Source organism: Marmota flaviventris, chromosome 3, assembly GCF_047511675.1.
Source record: "Marmota flaviventris isolate mMarFla1 chromosome 3, mMarFla1.hap1, whole genome shotgun sequence".
In the NCBI taxonomy this organism is placed as follows: domain Eukaryota; kingdom Metazoa; phylum Chordata; class Mammalia; order Rodentia; family Sciuridae; genus Marmota; species Marmota flaviventris.
Genome location: NC_092500.1, coordinates 167,016,656 through 167,038,072, shown reverse-complemented (window position 1 = coordinate 167,038,072; position 21,417 = coordinate 167,016,656). Strand labels below are relative to the sequence as shown.

General features: G+C 37.4%; 1 protein-coding gene across 1 annotated transcript in view; it reads right to left on the bottom strand.

Annotated features, from left to right (window-relative positions):
• The window catches only part of Adam28 (ADAM metallopeptidase domain 28), a 72,636-nt gene that overhangs the window by 16,871 nt on the left and 34,348 nt on the right, over window positions 1–21,417 (bottom strand). The window contains exons 4-13 of the mRNA XM_071609320.1: window positions 19,303–19,379; window positions 17,283–17,361; window positions 16,054–16,130; window positions 14,310–14,502; window positions 11,548–11,619; window positions 10,682–10,753; window positions 7,717–7,886; window positions 5,187–5,271; window positions 2,033–2,163; window positions 852–1,029 (exon numbers count right to left, since the gene is read on the bottom strand). Coding sequence (XP_071465421.1) covers window positions 852–1,029; window positions 2,033–2,163; window positions 5,187–5,271; window positions 7,717–7,886; window positions 10,682–10,753; window positions 11,548–11,619; window positions 14,310–14,502; window positions 16,054–16,130; window positions 17,283–17,361; window positions 19,303–19,379 — 1,134 coding nt within the window. The remainder of the gene's footprint in view (window positions 1–851; window positions 1,030–2,032; window positions 2,164–5,186; window positions 5,272–7,716; window positions 7,887–10,681; window positions 10,754–11,547; window positions 11,620–14,309; window positions 14,503–16,053; window positions 16,131–17,282; window positions 17,362–19,302; window positions 19,380–21,417) is intronic.

Here is a 21,417-nt window from a genome sequence, read left to right as displayed (position 1 = left end):
TAACTCTACTCTATAAGACACAGGCTTTGTCTCACTCTCCCTGCCTTGTTCCAAGAAATTAGAAGCCTGCCTGCCCCAGGCCCTGGAGAAACTCCTGCCTTGGGCAACGTCCCTTGCAGTTGTCTGGATTCCTAGACAACAGGGATACTTGTATAGTTATAATATTTTAAAATTAAAACTAGAGCCCTTATAGCCCTTATTTGAAATATGAACATCTTTTAGGAAAAAATATTGTTGCTCATGGATGGAACAAATGTGGAACTTTATTAGTGAGCTAGCGCACAGCCAAACCCTGAGGGTTGATGCACTACTTCTATCAGGGTTAGTAAGATGGGGGAAAAGACCCCATTCAGAAACATGGCTGCCTTGTGAATAGGGTGAGATCGGGAGGTCCCCTGATGGCAGCATCTCAGTCATGAAGCAGGACAGGATGTAACTGGTGCTTTGGCTCCAGAAACAATACCCCCAAATTCAGACCCTGGTTTCTTCACTGACCAGCTCTTGACCTGGAGCAAGCCAGCTACTCACTTTCTCAGCATTGTCACAGTGCCACATCTTAAGTGAGTCACAATGAGTCACAGCCACATGAGAAACTTGAAATATTTCAGCCATACAGAGAGGGATGGGGACACAGAGCCTAAGTTGGTGAGGGATGGGAGGAGCACTGAGAGGGAAATTAGCAAGGTCTACTAAGCCATGCCAGCTCCTTGTCAGGAAGACCAGCCTGACAGATCCCCACCAGTGACCATACCCCAAACAGATTTACAGCATGCCACGTGTTCTACGATACTTTTTCTTCTTAGCAATGATAAACAAACTAGAACCTTTTAGAAAGGGCTTGGTAGTAGTACCTCAGGGGTCCCACAATCGCAGTCCTCTCCCACTTCTATCAAATGGTTCCCACAGATGGGGGTAGATATAATATCTGCAGGAAATGGGGTATTAAAGAGGCAATTTGGTGATTTCTCTTCAAGGAACTTGTAGTAGTTGACACGGCTGCAGGAACTGAAGTCCGTGGGTATATAGAAGCTGTGAAGGTAGAAAAGAGAAAATGGAATACAATCATGCTTAGCATATGGGGTGCCATGTCTGATATTGGGTACGATTATATCTACAACCCTCCCCTAAAGATCAAATCCAATCCTCTGATCAGTTGCTAAATCATGAAGTCATTTGCATGCCTGAATTAACCCACCATAGTGGACATAAACACCCCAGCTTAGTAAGAACATATGGCCACATCTCAAAGCTTAGTGCTGGCCATTTTCAATAAAAACATGTCTGCCTTACCCAGATAGTCTCATTTAGCCTTAGATCATTCAGTGTTGCAAAAATCCTAAAGGTAGCAAAATCTTATTTATGTACATGTCTAAGGATTCACTTTCTTTCAAATAAATTTCAACTAACAATCTCTTCATCCCACAAATAAAGATGAGGCTTAAAAATACATTAATATCTATGGCACCTATCAAACTACATAACTGGCATGCAGTCACGCCCTATTTTGGGAAGGGGCATGGGGAAATAACCCTGGCTTGAGTGAGCTGGGGGATGAAAAAAGAGGACATGAATGCCTAAAAGAGTCTGAGACAGCTTAAAAGATGAGACTGGCTGAAGTGTTGCCCAAGGCCAGACAGGAATATGTCATCTCGTCACAGACTATCTTCATTGTCCAGAGTGAGAAGCTTCTTGTTTAACTAGACTTTTCTTTAGGAACCTTTTCCATACCACCAACCATTCTGAATTCATGGGAATTTTGATAAATGCTAATAACTTTCTGCAGCCACATTTGTGCACATCAGGATAAAATGATGAGATGCCCCAAGAGCAGAAAGATAATTTACTGAAACTACATTTTAGTTGACAAAAACATCATTTATAGATGAAGGGTAAGGTAGTTTGGCACAGATATACCCATGAGTACTGCAGTTATTAAATTCAAAAAACTGAATACATTGCTGAAGACCTAAAGGGTAGGGCAGCTCAGCCAGGGTCAAACTCAGGAACAAACGGCTCGCCCCCAGAGGCTCACCTTACTCTTTGCTCCATCACGCACACTGTGGAGGGGCACTTGCATTCATAGGAGTCATGAATCATCCCAAGGTTGTGGCCCATTTCATGGGCCATTGTCCCCGCAACTCTATGAAGATTGCTACTGTGGTCCTAAGGATAAGAATGGGGGAATGGAATCTCATTTCCAAAAGGAATTATAAATTGAAGGATGTGTTTCTCATTAAAACTCTTCCTGTTGTCTAGTGGAACAAAGAGATTCATTCCAGCTTCTCTCTCTCTTACACACCCCCCCAACACATACACACACAAATCTCTTTGATACTAAGTGCCCATCACTACATATAACTGGGCCAATCTCTCTTCCAATTTTATGGCAAGCTCTTTCAGGGCAGACAATGTGTATTTTACTTCTTTTCATCCCATGAAACCCATCACAAACCCAGATTCATAGATAGTCACTCAAAGTATTTTGTCCCATTTCCACCTGGGATGTAGAGAGCTGGGATATTGTTATTCTTCCACCAACCAGGCAAAGCACATAAACAACTAGTCCTCCCCTTAAACCCACCAGTAAGTTGGGGTTACAGGAACCCAATGAGTCTGAAAATATATTTAAAATGAAAGCAAGATAAAGTCTTTCTCAGACAAACAAACTGAAAGAACTCACTGGATTAAAGAAACTTTTATTTTCAAGATCCCCTGGAAGGAAAAATATATATATAATATTGGATAAAAAGTCGATTGTTTACAAGAAAACTAAAGAGTGCTGGGAATGTGATGGGATGGCAGTAAACATAAAGCCAACTCTTCTTAATTCAAGTTGCAATGACAAACGACTCTTTATAGCAATGCTAGCAGCAACGCATGTGAATCATGGCTGACTTAAATACGGCAGCAATAGTGCAGTGGATGGGAGGAAGAATTAAAGGTATTCTCTTAAAAGTTCTGAAAATACATACGAAGCAGTGTAACATTATCAGCCTTCTCTCTCTCTCTCTCTCTCTCACACACACACACACACACACACACGCACGCACAAATCCCTTTGGTACTAAATGCCCATCACTACATATAACCATCTTTCTTCCAATTCTATTCTGAATGCCAGAGAATCAAGGCATTGAAAACATATTACAAATCATTCTATGTGACTAACTTTACTATGATAACACAGAACAAGAAAAAAAGAAGAAGAAATATATACACAAATTATAAAATGGTAAACTGAAAAACATAGATGTATGATAAGTCTCAGGCAAACATTAAAACAAATAAAGTTGTCAACAAAAAGCTTAAGATGGAGATAAATAAAATTATTATTGAAAATACTCGATCTTAAAGATGGCAATAAAAATTGAAATAAACCAAAGACTAGGTGGAATAGAAAACAGCTAGCAAGATGAAAGATTCTAACCCAAGAAAATATATATATATATATATATATATATATATATATATATATATATATTTTCTCAATATGCTAAACAAAGCATTTTCATGTTAGTTAAAAGACAAAATTCAATTACATACTGTCCACTAGAAACCTTTCCTAAGTATAAAGAAAAATGTAGGCTAAATATACAAGTAAGGAAAAGGATTTGTCATGCAAACTTGAGCTGCCCAATAGTAGTTACACTGATATCAGGCAAAGTCAATGCCAGAACAAGAAATATTTTAGGGATGTATATTTTAGGATGATGACATGATGATGTGAGGTCAATTCTTTAAGAAAACATGAAAACTATACTTATGTATATACCTAATAAAGCTTTATAATTCATGAAACAAAAAACTTAAAAAGTTTAAAGAAGACATAGAAAAATCTGTAATTATTCTTAGGTACTTTAATACCCTCTCTCTTCATTAGGATATTAAGAATTAACTTGTCATTATTGACAAATATAGAGCACTCTATGCAACAACAGCAGAATAACAAGTTTATATAGAGCATTGGCTAAGAACAAACCTCAAAAAATTGAAAACATTGAAATTCTGCAAAGTGTGTTTTAGTCCATTAAAAAATCAACTGTGGGTCAGGCATGGTGGTGCACCCCTATAATCCCAGCAGCTTGGGAGCCTGAGGCAGGAGGATCACAAGTTCAAAGTCAGCCTCAGCAACTTAATAAGGTCCTAAGCAACACAGTGAGACACAGTTTCAAAATTAAAAGGGGCTGGGGATGTGGCTCAGTGGCTAAGCACCTCTGAATTCAATCCTTGGAACCAAAAAAAAACAATCATTAGTGGAAATTATTATAGCTCTTTTGTAATATGAGTCAAAGAAGAGCCTCCCTCCAAAATAAAAAATATTTTGTAGGCAATTAAAGCAGTAGAGAGTGAGGGACTTATTGCATTAAAGAGCAAACTAAATGCAGGGAAATCAGAAGGAAGGGAATGTCTGTCCAAGGCAACAGAAATCAACGAAGTCAACAGCAGCAAAATCATAGCATCAATGAAACCAAAAGTTGCTCATTTGAGTGATAAAATCCTACCCAGACTGGCCACAAAAAACAGACAACACGATGTTAATATCATAAATAAGAGAGGGACATTACTTTTAAATTCTATGTCGAAAAGACAATAAGGGATATTATGAATAATTCTTTGCCAACTGAAAAAAAAATGAACAGCTTTCCTTAAAGACAAAACTACCAAGGCTTGCTCAAGTAAAGAAAGACTGAATAGTCCTAAGAGTCTTTTGAAGACAGTCAATTTCTAGTCAAAACTGTCTTAGCCACATAATCTTACTGTTGAATAGTATCAACATTTTGAAAGGAATGATAGCAGCTCTAATTTGAAATTCCAGAGAATCTAGGCGTTGAGAACATATTCCAAATCATTCTATGTGACTAACTTTACCATGATAACACAGAACAAGAAGAAAGAAGAAATATATACACAAATTATAAGAAGAAAACTGCACATCACCATCCCTCATGAATATGGCTGCAACAACCCTGAGGATAGATCAGCATTTTGAATCAAAGTTAAAGATTATGACAAGTTGATTTATCCTGGAATTCAAGGTTGGCTCGCCATTTACAATTCAACTGAAGTTATTTACCATGTGAGTCGACTAAGGGAGACTAATGATAGTGATTTCCCTCATAGTTTCAGAGGGAAGAGGCATTTGGCAAATGCAAATCGTAGGACCATGAGCTCATCTTGAAACACACCTGAATGATGCCAACAGAATGATACGGAGAGCAGGTTGAGGACATGAAGGCAAGGCCCACCATGGCTCCAGACAACTCTGTTGAGCTACAAGGAAGGAATTGATGGACATGAAAATTACAATCCTAAGTGATATTTTCTATAGACAGTTCATCTAGAACTTTAAATAGCTAGCAGAAAAATTCATAATGTGAACTATTTTTCCTTCAGCTTTTAAAATTGCATGAGGTGTTTTTTCTCTAGTGTCTTTCATATCACCTGAAATCCAAGCACTAGAATGTAATCACCTTTAATATTTTATATGCAAGTTCTTATTCTTATACTTTTCATTTTGAAATTTATCCTTTGTCCATCTTTCTTTTGATCCCCCCCAAAATGTTTTTCTCTATATATCTGATTTTGGTATTGCATTGCCACAAAACTTTGTCTTAGTTTACATTTTTCTCATATATTTTTAGAACCAGTTACTTTAGTTTTCCTTTGGCACTGCTTTAGCTATTTATGCTATTGAAATATCAGTCCCACTAAAAAGAGGTTTGGACCAATCGCACTTATTTACAAGGATGAGCCATTTGATCTTTAGTAATTTTAATTTGGGGGCGGTTCTTTTAATTTTTCCAATTCATTAGTAAAGATAACATGCTTATTCTTTTGTTTATATTCTTTTGCAGTCTGTACAGGCTCTGGTCTTTGTCTATCCCTAGAAAATTTTCAAATATCAATCCCCCTAGATTATGCATTTACACGAAAAATGGATGGAACCTCTATTTTTCCACAAAACATCAAGAATGGAGAGTACTGATTCTGTCACGCAAAATAACTTTAACTCTTCCTTCACTGTTCCTTCCCTGAAGGTTTTATCCCATATTCAATCTGATTTCAGATATTTTTCATTTTGAAAATATATCTTGTGGTATATGTATTTTAAAGACTTTTGACATTTATATTCTCTTTTAAATTTATATTGTAGTTAATCATGACTAATTCTACATTTGTCTGGCTTCAATTCCACCACAACTACACTTTAAAAAATAACTCCTTCCCTAGTTCTGGAGTTATTTCTTTTTTGGTTTCTTTCCTCCGTGTGGAATATATTTGGCCTCTCATATCCTTACCTGGTTACACTTAGGTACAGGTGTCTTTTATTAATGTGTCTGGCAAATTATAAAGCTTTCCATTGATAAATGGAAGGGTAGATAGATTCTTCATTCTGTCTTTAATCAGTGCTTGTATCTTATTTATTCTCTCTTCAAGAAATCTCTCTCAACATTGGATTGCCATTTCTTTACCCACATTGAACATTTTGTCAATGATTTTCTATCATTCTACTCTATTACTCTACATGGGAATATACTCTACATGGGAATTTTGCTCTGTAATGGGTCTGATAAGAGTCCAAGTCCCTTTTATTTACTATCCTCAAGAACTTGGAGATCACTAATCCTTTCTACAAAGAGTGGGCTCTGTCCCTAGGCTTGTCCTTGAGTCTAGAGCTCACCTGTCTAGATTAAAGAAGTGTCAGCTATTTTCCAAATACGACTGTCCACTGAGCCAGCCACGCAGGGCTCACAGTCTGGGCACTGCCTTTCCCTGAATCTGGGTTGGTTCTACCATATATTCTTGATCAAGAGAACACACCAGCAGTGATACTTGTGTGATTTTTGAGGCTGGGCCATAAGAAGCCTTGATGGTTCCTCCTGAGCTTCTTGGAGTGCCCACTGTGGGGGAAGCTAGTCACCTTGGTAGAGGTGAGCTATCCTGAGATGGTCATACTGGAGGAAGTCTAAGTTAGTCACATGAACCAACCCAGGCATCCAACACATAAGTTAAGAAGGCTTATTTTAAGCTCAGGAGTTTTGTTTTGTTATGCAGTAACAATTGACCAGCACAGAAAGCTTAATTGATTCCGACAGGATGTAGTCCACTAATTTCACATGACATTCACTGTTTTCTTAGGTAGTGGACTCTCCAGTAATGTCAAGTCAATCATTGCTGCTTCCTTTTGTCTGATTCCACTAAAAACTCTTTAGTTATCCAGCAACATTTTCTTGATTTCTTTAAAAGGATATGCTCAGGTCTTATGCAATTTATAGCCATTAGATTTATAATCTCTATTGTTTTTAGCTGATCATTTCAGCAGGATACTGGAAGTGTGGAGGTAGAATAAAACACTCAATTTTCCTTTGATTCTATAAGTTCTTTGAAGTAAAGACTAAAGCTAATCAGTTCTTTTAAAACATTGAGTCTAAATCCTTTTTGTTATCTAAACTGGTTCTTTGCTTTTATAAACCCAATAAAAACTAACTTATGAATTATTGCCAAATTTTTGACCTCTTTTTTTTAAAAAAATGCTTGAATCAAAAATAAAATATATTCAATACTGAATACAATGATTGATTTTTAAAATTTTAATTACCATTGTGTCAACCCCTCCTCTTATCTCTACCCTGAGATGCCCCTTGCTTTGTGAGGCTGTGAAAAGCTTTAACGTTAAATACCACATGGAGTGCAAAGAGGAAAATCCATACATACGTGATCAACTGCGCAACATCATGGTGCTTTCTGCTGAGCAGGCTTCTCCCCCTCCATTTAGAAAAGTTTTCCAAGGTGGAGGAAGCATTTGGGGTTATCACTATCTTATCCTCGTCCGTCCAGATTTCTATCCCAACTAATGCCACATAAGCATTGAGTTTTTTATAAAGCTGAGCAAAGAGAATAAATGGCAAAGCAATGAGTTATCATCAGATATTATCTTATTTTGATACCTCCAAGGAACTTTATTTTGTAAAACATTCATAACAGCACTGTAAAAACCTTTTTCCAAACATATTAGTGAAACACAAATTACCATGTCTTTTTGCAAATGCAAAAATTCCCATTCAAAAAGAAATACAGATGACCTTAGTTATTTGGAGTCTATAGACTCCTTTTTGTAGAGCAAAGGCTCTGCGGACACAAACTTTTTTGCTGTGACCAAAAGAAATGTGACAATGTTATGTTAACAGCTTATCACTATGGCTTCACTTAAGTATATTTATTCCTATGTTTTTCAATATTCTTATAGTGATAATATTTAACAGTTGGCCACATTGGATCAACCCTGGTTTGAGCATTAATGAAGCAACATATTACAAAAAAAAGTCCTACATCCATGATAAGTGATTGCTGTGGTCTGAATGTTTGTGCCCCTCTTTGCCACCCCCAGATTCACACATGGAAGTCTTGTTTTCCAAAGTGACTGCAGGGCCTGTGGGACGTAAGTAGGCTGTGAAAGTGGCTGCCTCTAGATTGGGCTTAGGGTCCTTGCAAAATGAGCCTCAGGGAGCTGTCTTGCTTCTCCTACCAGCTGTGGACATAGCAAGAAAGCACCATCTATGAGCCTGAAAGTAGGCCTTGCCAGTTACCAATGCTGCAGGCACCTCAATTTTGAACTTCCCAGACTGCAGAAGTGTGAGAAATTAGCTTATGAGCTACCCAGTCTGTGGCATTTTGTGATAGTAGCTTGAACAGACTATGACAGTCATCCTGAACTTCTTAGGCCTGGACTAAATCAAATCATCCACAATGTAGATGAGATAAACTTCAGAAGTCATGAGTTAAGTTTCCCAGACAATATGCTTACTCTAAATATAAAGCCTAATTTGTTACTATAGTTTCTAAACATTCTCAGTGACAGAACTTCTCATGGCAACATCTGCTGGGAGATTGGAACAAAGTTTTGTTTTGTTTTCTTCATAAAGTTATTTGGAAAGCCAAAAAACCATCAAAGAATTCAGTTATTAAAAGAGAAGCCAAAAAATAATTTCAGCCAAATTATAATCCTTCCGGAATCTATATATTTGAAGATAGAACTCCACCTAGACTTTGTCTCTGAACTTGGATCTTATAAAGTCTACCTATCAGCATTTCCACTTAGACATATTAAAGGTATCCCTTTGTTTCTGAATCAGGATCCCAGTCTTTCCCCTATTCAAGAATTCAGCTCTCTCATCAAATTCACTGTCTTTTCCCCCAGCCACCGTCACCTGTTGCCCAGAATTGTGTCATGATCCCCCTGCTGGCCTTCTTGCTTCTGCCTTGACATCCCTTCAGTTTATTTTCAGTCATTCAATCTTTCAACCATGTACATCTGAGACACCGCACCTCAGCCCTGGCTCTCAGTGCTGGCCTCACTCATGAAGAGTCATGCAAAGTCCCTTCTGAGGCCACAGGGTGCTCAGGGCCTAGTCACCCGATCAGGGAGACATGTCCTCTCACCTGCCCCACAGTACCGCATCCCAGCTGCAATGGCCTTCCTGCCCTCCCTCAAACCTGACAGGCCAGCTTCTGCCCCCAGGGCCTTTCCTCTGCCTAGCACACTCTCCCTGGGGCCCCACTGCTCCAGGTCCCTGCTTGAATGCCCCCTTATCAGAGAGGGCTCCTTTACCGCCTCTACCCCCCGTGATGGACCCTCCCTCTCTCCCTATTTGCACTCTGTTGCACTTTTCTTTTTGGCACCTGTCTCCATCCAACATCCTAGTTCCTTATTCATATTTGTCCCCCTGATAAGAAGGTGAGATCCTTGAATGAAGGGACTTTTGTCCATTCTGTTCTCCACTCTATTTCTGCAACAGAGAGGAGTACCCGGCACAAGTTAGGTGCTCCATACTGTGGCTGGCTCTTGGGGTTCATTCAGAAGAGTCGGGGTGATTCTTGCCATGAGAAGATAAGGCCTGACCTCGGTTACTGAATCCATGCTCACCTCTGTCTGTCTTTAGAGCATTTGCAGGACACCACCCTCATTTCAAACTGAGGATGCCAACCAACTACTTATTCAACTAACAAGAAACAAATAGCATTTAACTAACAGGGAGGTACAATGATTTTTAAGATTTGGAAACTGGATGATATGATTATGTCTAAAGAATATTATTCAGTTGTTTAACTGAAGAAGATTCTAAAATGACAGACTTTTAAGTTGTCTACTTAAATCCTATCTATTGTTTTCTCTGTGACCTTGCAGGAGTTACTGTGCTTCTGAGGATATAATCCCTCGGCTATATGTTAAGTTTTAGTAATGTTTTATTTAGGTTGTTTTAAGGAGTAAATGAGATAATGTGTAGAAAAGGTGCTATTGTGCCAGAGACGAGTCTATTTTTGTTTTTGCTTTTCTTGTTTTCCCTATACCACCTTTGCATTGGGATTTGATTTTCTTAATGGATTTCAGGCTAACAAAAAGTACGTACCCTTTTTACCTTCCTTAAAAAAAAAAAAAAAAAAAAAAAACAGGCTTCATGAACCTAACAGTGTGGTACATAGATGAGAAATGTCTCTAACATGTGATACTGACCTGACGTTCAACTAAGTATCAAAAGTCACAGTCATGACTCAGAAGCCAGTCAGCAACTGCAGTCTCGGGTCTTGATCTTCTTTCTCAGATCTTTGTGCATCCATAGAAAACCCCAATGATACCTGCTAGGACAATGTTTAAAAATCCATTTAATAAAATATATCCTACCATGTTGATGTGATTGGCCATCTCAAATACCCTCTTCCTTATTTCATCCAGATCTTCATTGTACTTCTTAAACTAAAAACAATCAAGACAGAAATAGGCATTACTAAAAGTTAATATAATTGGAAGGTAAGAAAGGTAGCTGTACACATTCTTTGTCAGTAACAATGTTAGGAATGAATTGATTCCTTATTTCTCTAAGCTCTTGGGAATTTCCAAAATGTATTTCCAGTTAATTTTTTCATGGTTTCCTGAGGGGTACAGAGTCAGCTGGGCAGAGGGATAGCTCATTCGTTAAAAAAAAAAAAAAATGTGAGCAGTAAATTAATTCAATGCAAGAGAAGCTAACACTGTAACTTGCTCATATTTTGTTAACTCAGACTTTTGTTTTTGATATTAAACACATGGACACTTGTTTAGAAAACCTACTACATGAAAATGCATTCTTCTAAAAGAAGATAAGTAGTGACTATCACCGATCATTTGCCTTTTACTGAAGACCCCATTCAAGCGAGTGTTACTGCTCGCTGAGGCACAGGCATTCTAATTTATAAATGTTAACTACTTCACAGAAGATGTGACAGAGAATTTAACTGGAAACTAAGTCTGAAGCTTGTCAGACAGCAGGAAAGGGCCATTATAGGGCCAATAACTTAATTTATGCATATAGCATCACTGATGTTTCTGAAAGGAGAAACCATATAGATCACCATGATTACAGATACCAAATTTTGGAGGCTCAGAGTAATTTGTAGCTATAACTAATATTTATGATTTGTCAAAACTGATCCTGAAATTTACTCTGTCACATAACAAATAAATTAATGTAAAGGAGGATTTTAAAAGGTATGTTCATCTAATATGATTACCTCACCATTATCCAGGACCACATAATATTCTATGTATTTCTTACGTTCCTGAAGCTTCTGGTCATTCAACTTCTGAAATATAAGGACAATTACTTTTTCTGAAAGTTTTTCTTTTACTTGACAAGTGTTATTTTTACAAGAAGTTGGGTGATCACTGGGAACAAAGAGAAACAATATTACCATTTTATCTCCATATATATATATGCAGAGAGAAGGTTCAGAATGTTCAAGACAGAATGGACATCTGTAATATTCTAGTATGATCCTTTCATTTTACCAAATACTTTAAATGATTACATAACTAATTTTAAGTGGGCTGGAACTAGTCTTTGGGTATTTTCAACAGTAAATTTTCCCTACTATCTTGTCATAAAATAGACAAACTTTGACTCCAACATCTTTGCTGGGTTTTGTGGTTGTTGTTGTTTTTCTCCTGACCCTTTACTCCTATCTTGGTTAATACCAGTTGCCAAATGCCATTGTCAATGGTTCAATGCCCAGAGCCACCATAGCATATACCCTGCTCTCTTTTCTTCTCTTCATGTAGAGATGAATCTCTTTCCTTTCTAAGGAAAACACAAAACTTTTTATAGTGGATTGTGACATTGAAAAGTGACTGATGCAGTAATAAATAATAAACAATAAAACATCAAAGTCTATTAGCTTGTTTTCTGAAAGGCCTTATCTTTTAATAGGTGATTAAGTTTCCATTACCAAGAACAAATTACTCAAGGTAGATTTTTTGGTATTATGTAATGAGATTTGTACTTATCTCCCACTCTCCACAGGAACCAAATATTTAGTAGCACTTAGTAAGCACTGACAGTGTTCCGGGAACTAGGAATACAACAGGGAAATAGACTTGTTCTTCTGCTCAGGGAACTCACAAGAGACACACACACATGGATCAGATGATCATTAGCATTGTGGGCTAGACTAAGTGGCTGATATGATGTTGAGTGATTAGATACTTATTTCAAAATAGATGGTTAGAAAAAGCTCCTTTAAAGAGCTGGCCTATAAGAAAACATATTAATAAAATGAGAACCAGGGAAAGAAAGATAAAAAGGAAGATCATTCCAGCAATGAAAAAATATTAGTGAAAAGACTCTAAGGTAAATTTGATTGGTAGGTTTAAAACACAGAAAAATAAGTTAATGCTTTTCAGAACACAATGGAGAAAGATCATCAATAGGTGGGGAGTGCAGAGTAGGAGTTGGGAGAGGGAAACAGGGCCCTAATCATACAAGGATCCGGAACCCATGGTCAGTGGTTTGATTTTTACACTGAATCAATGGGAAGTCAATGAGCTTTAACTAGATAAGGAATGCAATGTGATTTACAATAAGAAATTCATCTGGCCTAGTGTTTGGAGAGTGGATTCTGTTGAGGCAGGAGTGGGAGCAGAAGGTCAGCCTCTGTTGCCATGGTGATTGTTTGATGATGGGGGGAGGGCCGTGGGAAAAGGCAGGAGAGTAAAGATCTGGAATGTATGGGGAAGCACTTGCTGACAGATACAGGCTGAGGAAAGAGAAATCCTCTCCAGATATGGCCTTGATTGGTGATGAGTGGCGGCAGGAAGAGTTGAGACAGGAAGAGAGCGAGAGACTTAAGTTTTGTTTGGGGCTTAAAAATCAGTAGTTCTGCTTTACCATATTAAGTTTGTGATACTCATTATTTAAATGGCTATATCAGGTAGGTGGTTAATTATAACAATCTGCTGGTTAGGGAAGAGGCCAAAACTGGAACCGCAGCTACTACCAATGAGCACAAAGTCTTATTTTAAGAAGGCTTAGGACAGAAGGAGGTGACCCAGGAAGAACATGAGATGAAGCAAAGAAAGGCAGCTGGAACTGAGGTCCTCTAATATTTAGAGGTCAGTCAAAGAAGGGGGTAACAGGGAGGAACTCAGAAGGAGGAGCACTGGCGAGGTGGGAGGAGAGCCAGAGAGAGAATCGGGTCAAGAAGCAAAACCAGCCCTGCATGGTTGCCAAGCTGGTGAGACAGGAGGACAAGAGGCCTGTCAAGGACCACAAAGGTGACATTCACAGTGACGTGCAGCCAGGACTGGTTCTTCTGTCTTCTTAGATAGTTCTGGTATGACATAAACCCACAGCAGAGTGAGCTCACTGGGAATTTTAACTCATAACCTATTTGCCCAGTGCTGACTCTGAGAACATTAAGAAGAGATAATTAGATGTAAAGGAGATCCTGAAGGAAATGCAAGCAATAAATGACAAAGATATTTTAACACCCGCTTCACAACTTAAAACACAAAACTGTGTTGATTTCTTCTCTGTGACTACAAGCTCAACTCCAGAGAGGAAAGAAGATGCTGTGTTCCTGCAGGCAGAGCCTGCATCTATTTTGCTCCATTCTCTATTCCTAGCACCCGAGGAAGTAATACAGGAATGAAGAAGAGTTGCATGCATTTGTGAAGGGAGCGGGCTGTCATCTCAAAACATTAAACATTGCTCTTGACACTTTTCTGCAGCTCTAGAGAATACTGTGACTGGCCTGCTCCTAGAGGCAGGTATTACATTTTACTATTTTCTAACCCTTGAATTTTGTTGATAATGAGAATGGATCCATAAGTACTTGTTAAATGAACCATGAATGCACAACAATGTTTTATGATTAGTGTTTCTATAATCTACTAATTTCAACAAAGACTAAAATTTTAAGTCATTTGTGCTGCTAAGACTGGAACCTAGGACACAATGCATTATAGAGTCACAATAAAAATGCAGAATTGTGCGTACAATCAGTCTGGTGCTGTGCAGGCTCACATTCTGCTGCAATCCAGGTGGCCATGACACATCATCCGCGCCACAGGTACCATTAACCTTGTCTTCCTCAGCGTTGTACTTGAAGAGTGCATGCTCCTGTTCATCCTGATTTGTGTGGCCTAAAGGTTCAATGAAGTACCTTTGGTCCCCCTGGCTGAAGTAGCCCCTGCACAGCATGAGAATTCAAGATAGTTAATAAGATATTCTTGCACTGGGAAGTAAGGCTGTAGAAACTCCAGAAAGGGACCTCACAAAATTGTTAGTCAATTCCAAAGCAGTTTAATCTCATGTCTATAAAATATAATGAAACTTACAGTTGAAGAAGTTTCTAAATATTGCCTAAACTTATTTTCTCCATATGGAAATAAGACCTATTAGGGAGTAGGGATTACTATGATGTCATATAGCCAACCATGTCAGTTCTGGCATTAAGAGGGACATTTCCTGACTCATTCAGTGTTCTTCTGAAGATGTCAATGTCTTATAGATAAAGCATTAAAATCCTAGGTCTGTCACTTATTATCTATGATACCATGAAAAGATTATGTAAATTCATTCAGCTTCAATTTCTTCATCTATAATATGCAAATATAATACTGACCCAATAGGATAATACTAAAAATCAAAAGAGAAGAAACATGAACAACACATGGTCAATATTATCAATTTCTTCTCAATTCCTGTAGTGAAGGGGCCTGAGCTAAGATCCCTTCAAATAATATTTAATGAGTGCCCATTATTTATTAGGCATTGGTCACTGTATTTTCCTTCTTGGAATTTGTATTCAACTGAGAAAAATGGATGTGTATCAAATGACCACTGTGTGTGTGTGTGTGTGTGTGTGTGTGTGAGAGAGAGAGAGAGAGAGAGATAAATGAGTAAAATATATAATTATAACTGATACTAGTATGACAAAAAGGTACAAGAGCACATAATAAGGAGACTGGATTAAGTGTACCTAGAACTGGAAGATATCAAGAGTGGATGTTGGCAGATGACATCTCATGTCTTTTGCAATGGTTTGGATGAAGGAGCACAGTAGCTGGGTGGTCTAGAATGTTGCAGCTGAGATATAGTGAATAGCAGGAAATATTTAAAAGATGTAATTAATCAGGGTCGACAAGTAAGAAGTCTAAAGGAATTTGGGATTCTGGATTGGGCAATTGGTAATTTGATTATACCATTGACTGAGATAAAGAACTCAGGGAAAATATCAGATTTGTGAGATAATCATTAGTTCTGTTTAAGGCATATTGAGATTGAGATTCTTTAAGATTTCCAACTGGAGATATGGAAGAGGAAATTAGATAATCAAGTCTAAGCGTCAGAAGAGATGTCTTACTGTAGACAGAGGTATGGGGAGCTATTATCAGACAGAAAGAAAGGAATGGATGTTGGAGTCCTGTGTGCAACCAGCTGGAGGGAATTCAGAGTGGGTAGAGAGGGTGGAGAGATTCTGACTCTAAAACTGAGTCTCAAAACCCACATTTTAAAAACAAATAAGCAAGCAAACTCTGAAAGCAATTCAGATGTGAAATTTACAAAGCACTATAAAAAGAAACGGTATTTCCTTCATGTTTCAAAATTTTAGAGCCCTCAAGATTCACACCCAACTCTGGCATAATCAATTGTACTTGAGCACCTTCAGATTTGTTACACACACACACACACACACACTATAACCACAGGTTCACCCAAAACATTCACAGAGTCTTACTTTAGACCCCTACATGTGCTGATGCTCGCATCAGAATCTGGCTCATTAAGGATGTGTCCTTGATAGTAACAGTCATCCTAGAGGAAAGGAAAAGGGGTTTTGTAAAGGAAAGTAGTCACAGGTTTTGCATTCCCTGATAAATCTGAATTTGAAATCTTGAAATAGGACCTATAATGCTTTCAAACTACTACTTCTGAACAACAGCTAATTTAATGATATTAAAAAGTAATGAAATAAAACCTTTTTATGTATTAAAATCCTTAAAGAATACATAAATACTGATAAAGTATTGATTTCATATTGGTGACAAATTGGAGATATTTAAGGTAAGAAATGTGATGGTTTGATTGATGTTGCTGAATTAGGAATGCTCTTTAGAAGAAAAATAATATGTATATCTCATAAATTTATATATATATATATATATATATATATATATATATATATAATAAATTTAAAATCTGAGACCCCCAAATAGTAGATATTTATTCTTCCCTTTAATGGCAAATGTGCCATTAAATCATTAATGTATTATATTTTTATTAAATGTCTTCTAACATGCCCCTGTTCCCCCAAATTATGCATTTTTCAGGTTGTATTTTTATTTATTAATGTATTCAGAGTTTCACCACATTTAAATGAATTCTCACAATATTCTACCATCTTTCCTTGTGGGTGTCCCATGAAGGACCTCTTGGTCTGGGGACAGATGAGAGACTGGCCCATATGTTATTGCTATAATCGGGAATATTTGAAGGCTTGCAATGAAAAAGGGAACTCCAAAAGGGAGGCACCGTCCCAGGCTGTCAGCTGCTCCGTCTGAACAAAGTGGGGCTCTGGAAGGGCGTCAAGAGCGGAATTCTGCAGCTGCCCTGGAGGAAGCAGCAGCCATGAGCTCCCCTAACACAGGGAGCGACAGGAATGCTGGGGAACACACCAGGACACGAGGGTGTTTAACTCCACACTGTTGAAATAACCCTAAAGAAAACTCTAGAGAAAATAACCTACTCCTGCCACCACCTCCCTTCAAAGCTGGAGAAGATGATCCGAGTTGTCATGGTTTTGTGCTTGGTAAATGGAAAAACAATGGAAAATCATTTAAGTAGCTACTACTACAGAAAAGAAGGTACCACGGCTGTGGGCTCAGTCCCACTTCCTGGCAGGGACACTGTATTTAGGTGTGTGGGTTACATTCCTACTAAGAACGAATTGAGGAAACTCTGACTTACCATGATTTGAGGGCTAGAAGTGATCTCTTTCCCTGTGGAATTATAATGTGTTTCTGTGTAGCCTGGTGCAATGAGATTCCTGGAGAAAAAGAAAATAAAAAATAGAGGGGTTACTCCTTCTGATTGTGCAGTCAAGCACTCAAATTCAAGTTTTCTCTGGTTGCACAGGAAAGTGTTAAATTCTTGGGTCCTCCCCGTGTGAGAAAAGCCCAAGCATGAAAGAGCTGTTTAAATTGGAATGAATGGGAGGGACAAGGACATTCTTGAGTGATGTGGAATAGTACCTGCTTCTTTATGGGACTTCACCTGCTTTGAGGAGAGACTTTAGGAAGAAGCAGAACTGAGGTCAAACTTGATAAAAATGAATGACATGAGCAATGTATTGCTTCTATATATACAGTACTATTTTTATATATGATATATATAGAGAGAGGAAGTATAATTGACAAATAAAAATTGAAGCTATTTAAGGTATGCTATATGATGGTTTGATACACATTGTGAAATGATTAGTACAATCAAGCTTATCAGCATCTGTTACCTCACATAGTTACCATTTAAGTGTGCACATGCACATATGGGTGGTGAGAATATTGAAGATCTACTCTCTCAGGAAATTCCAAGTATAAAACACATCATCATCAAATATAGTCACTATGCATGCATATTAGATATCCAGAATTTATTCATATTATAATTGAAACCTTGAAACCTTTGACCCACATCTTCCTGCCCCCCCCCAACCCTCCTAACCATCATTGTACTCATAGTTTCTAGGAGTTGAGCTCATTTAGATTTCAAAGTTAGTGAGATTATGTTGTACATATCTATCTTTCTGTGCTTGGCTTATTTCACTATGCACAGTATCACCCATGCTATTGCAAAAACCTTTCCTTGAGGTTAAATAATAGACCACTGCATATGTATGTGTACATATACCACAACTTGTTTATCCATTCATTTATCAACGGAGACTTAGGTTGATCCCATATCATATCTTTATTCTGAATTATTGTGAATAATGAACCTTTTTTTAAAGAGAGGCATCTCTCTAGCAGGCACTGTGTTAGAATGTAATGTGCATAATTTAATTTAGTTCTTTGAATAATCCTGTGAGATACATATCACTCTTCTTATTTTTAGATGAGAATAAAGAGTTTAAAATGTAAAGAACTGTAGCTAGGGAACCTGAATCCAAAGTTGGTGCAATTCCATGATACCACACAGTTGCCAGACTTGAGTTGATTGCGATTTTTTTTTTTTTTTTTTTTGCAAAAGTAATAGTCTATTGTCGTGGGTGGGGGGGGCGGGGGAGAAATTCTGCTGTCTTATACACAGTGATCTGGGGATTGAAAGAGATTGAAAGCACAGATTTAGGAGAAATTACTCTTGAAATAGTCTAGCTGCAGGATGAGCAAGATCTGGGGAACAGCAGAGGCAGCGAAATTTGAGAAGAAAAGTTGAATTCAAATGGACCAAATGAAGAGAATGGGGACAAAAGGACAACATGATGCGCAAGAATCATGGGCAGGGAGTGGACAGTCGGTGGGAAGAACACCAATTCTGGAGTGAGGTCAGTCCAGTTCTGGTCTTGACTTTGACTTTTTATTTGGCCCTGGAGTTGAATTTCTATGTCTTCTCTTCTGAGTTTCAAAAGATTTTGAAATACAGTCCTTTAACGCTAGGATGCTAGATTGTACTAACATAGAGGGATTTTTTTTTTCGTTATAGCTTAGTACATTGGAACATTTTCCTCTGCTGTTTCATAAAATAGATAAAATATGTTTCTTCACACCTCATTCATTGTTTTTTATTTATAAAAATACTAGAAATTTCTATTATAATAATAGAATTTCTATTATTTTAGCAGAAAGAAATATTCACTGAACTTCTTGAGACAGTTAAGAGGAAAAACTGATTTGTCAAGGTTTGTGAGAGCCACAAGAAGGAACAGACTCAAACAGCACTTTTCCTTACCCTAATTGCTATTGGTGAGGACATCAGGTATAAAAGTACTTACTTGTTCTTTTTCAAATAAAGCACTGCAATTTTTCCATTAACTGTCATTTCATACTTTACTTCAGTTTCGAATGTTTCCTACAAAAAATACAAAAACATTTACCAGTAATTAATAAGTGTATATGAACATTTATTTGGCCATTTCTATCTGTTTAAATATTAGCATGCAGTATTTTTCTTTTATTTAGCAGTAGACTGCGTGATACCAAATGTCTACCTCTTTTACTTTAATAGCTCAAGCCATTATGGCTACTACATGGATAAATTATCTGACATCTTTGTATCCAAACTTTGAAAGATTAAATTGATGTGCTTTGCAAAGATATATTTGAATCAACAAATATTTATATGACAAATATTTATCTTAGGACAGGGGTTAGAAGATGAAGGTAAGGGGAGTCAGGAACATGTAAAAAATGCCTTTATTTGATCAACTGGGACAGCTTCAAACAAAAAAGAATATTGCACTGTGTTCACACAGACGTGCATACACAAAACACATGTGAGCACACACAAAAGGGCACACACACTACTGTTGCACATATAAAATCAATATGTGCTTAAAAATCAAGAGCTAAATTGTGTAGCACTGCCCATGACTATAGCATAAATTCAGGAAAGGGATCAGCTTCATAAAGAATGCAAGGTGGGCCTCTCTTCAAACATGAACATTTCAAGTAGCAAGAAATCCATAAGAAAAGGCACAGAGGTAGAAATAAGTACATTGTTAAGGAAAGAAAAAAAACAATTTCAGGGTGACTAACAAGCATGTCATGTTAAGGAGCAGAAGGGGGGAAAATGATGTCTTATTACTGGGACGTGAAGCCACAAAAAGCCTTGAAAATTAGTCATAAAAAGTGTGATATAATGGGTTCCATAGGCAGTGTCAGCCTAATCTTGAACATGGAGTTAATGTTTCATTCATTAAATCTCAAAACATCCATGCAATACACATGCCATCATTATCATCTTTAAGACAAAGATTTCAGGTTTCTGGGTATCTGAGCTTACAAGGGGGAGAACTCACCAAGCTAAGATGTGAACACAAGCTAGTCCTCTGAATTTAGATCCTGTACACTACCATGATGGATCAGAAAAACATAAGGCCTATGTAGCAACTCACCCTAATAGTGAACTTCACAAGTCATAGAGATCTACACTGAACATCTGCTGCATTCATTAATCATCTCCGTCTACTCAATAGCTCCTAAAATTAATATTGATCATCTAGCATGTACCTGTAATGAGACTGTGATTTTGTATCAAGATAAAAATTTCCAAATAAAAACATTTATTCTTACAGTGATGAAGAAATCGCTTGATAGCTGTGAGAGAAAACTATTTATATCCAAAATTTTTTCTAAAATATTGAGGGAGAAATGGTATCTGACAATTTTAAGAGACTGCATGAAAGCATTTGAAGAAAGCCATGTTGAAGAAGAATCCAACACACATGGATTCCACCAAACTTAGTGGAAATAATTTTTATAGACACCTATTATTGGAAGTAGGGTCTGTTTTGAGGTCTGCTTTCCTAAATTGCTTTGAAAGAACTACTGTGAGGAGCCCTGTCTAGTAGGGGCACATGTTCTCCCAGGGACTTGCATTTTAGAATACTTGTGTAAGTTGTCAGCTCCCAGTGAAGAACACTTCAGAGTGCAGGTAATTATTGAGTGTATCAAGGCTTTCTTTAGCTTTCTTCGTACAACAAATAAAAGTTTGTTGAGTGAATGTTTACGGAAAACGTGTTGTTTCATTTGTAAGCATTATCCAAATTTCAGTGTTGCCTGTTTAGAAAAGGTATAATTTTCAAATTAAAGTACAAATACCCATTCACTTGCAGTATTCTCCTGTTTTAACAGCCATGGTTTTATGTGTGTAGATGGATAGAGAGAAGGAAACATAATAGATAAAATAAGTCGTATCTAATTTTTTGGAAGTACACAGAATAAATTATAAAATTAGTTAAATTCTAGTTCTTAGAACTGGACTTGCAAAATAAGGTTAAAAGTAAAATTTTGGATCATAGTGTAAAGGGTCAAAAAAAAAACAAAACAAAAAAACACCACAAACATAAATATTAATGTTATTCACCTCGAAGGCCTAAAGCTAAAAA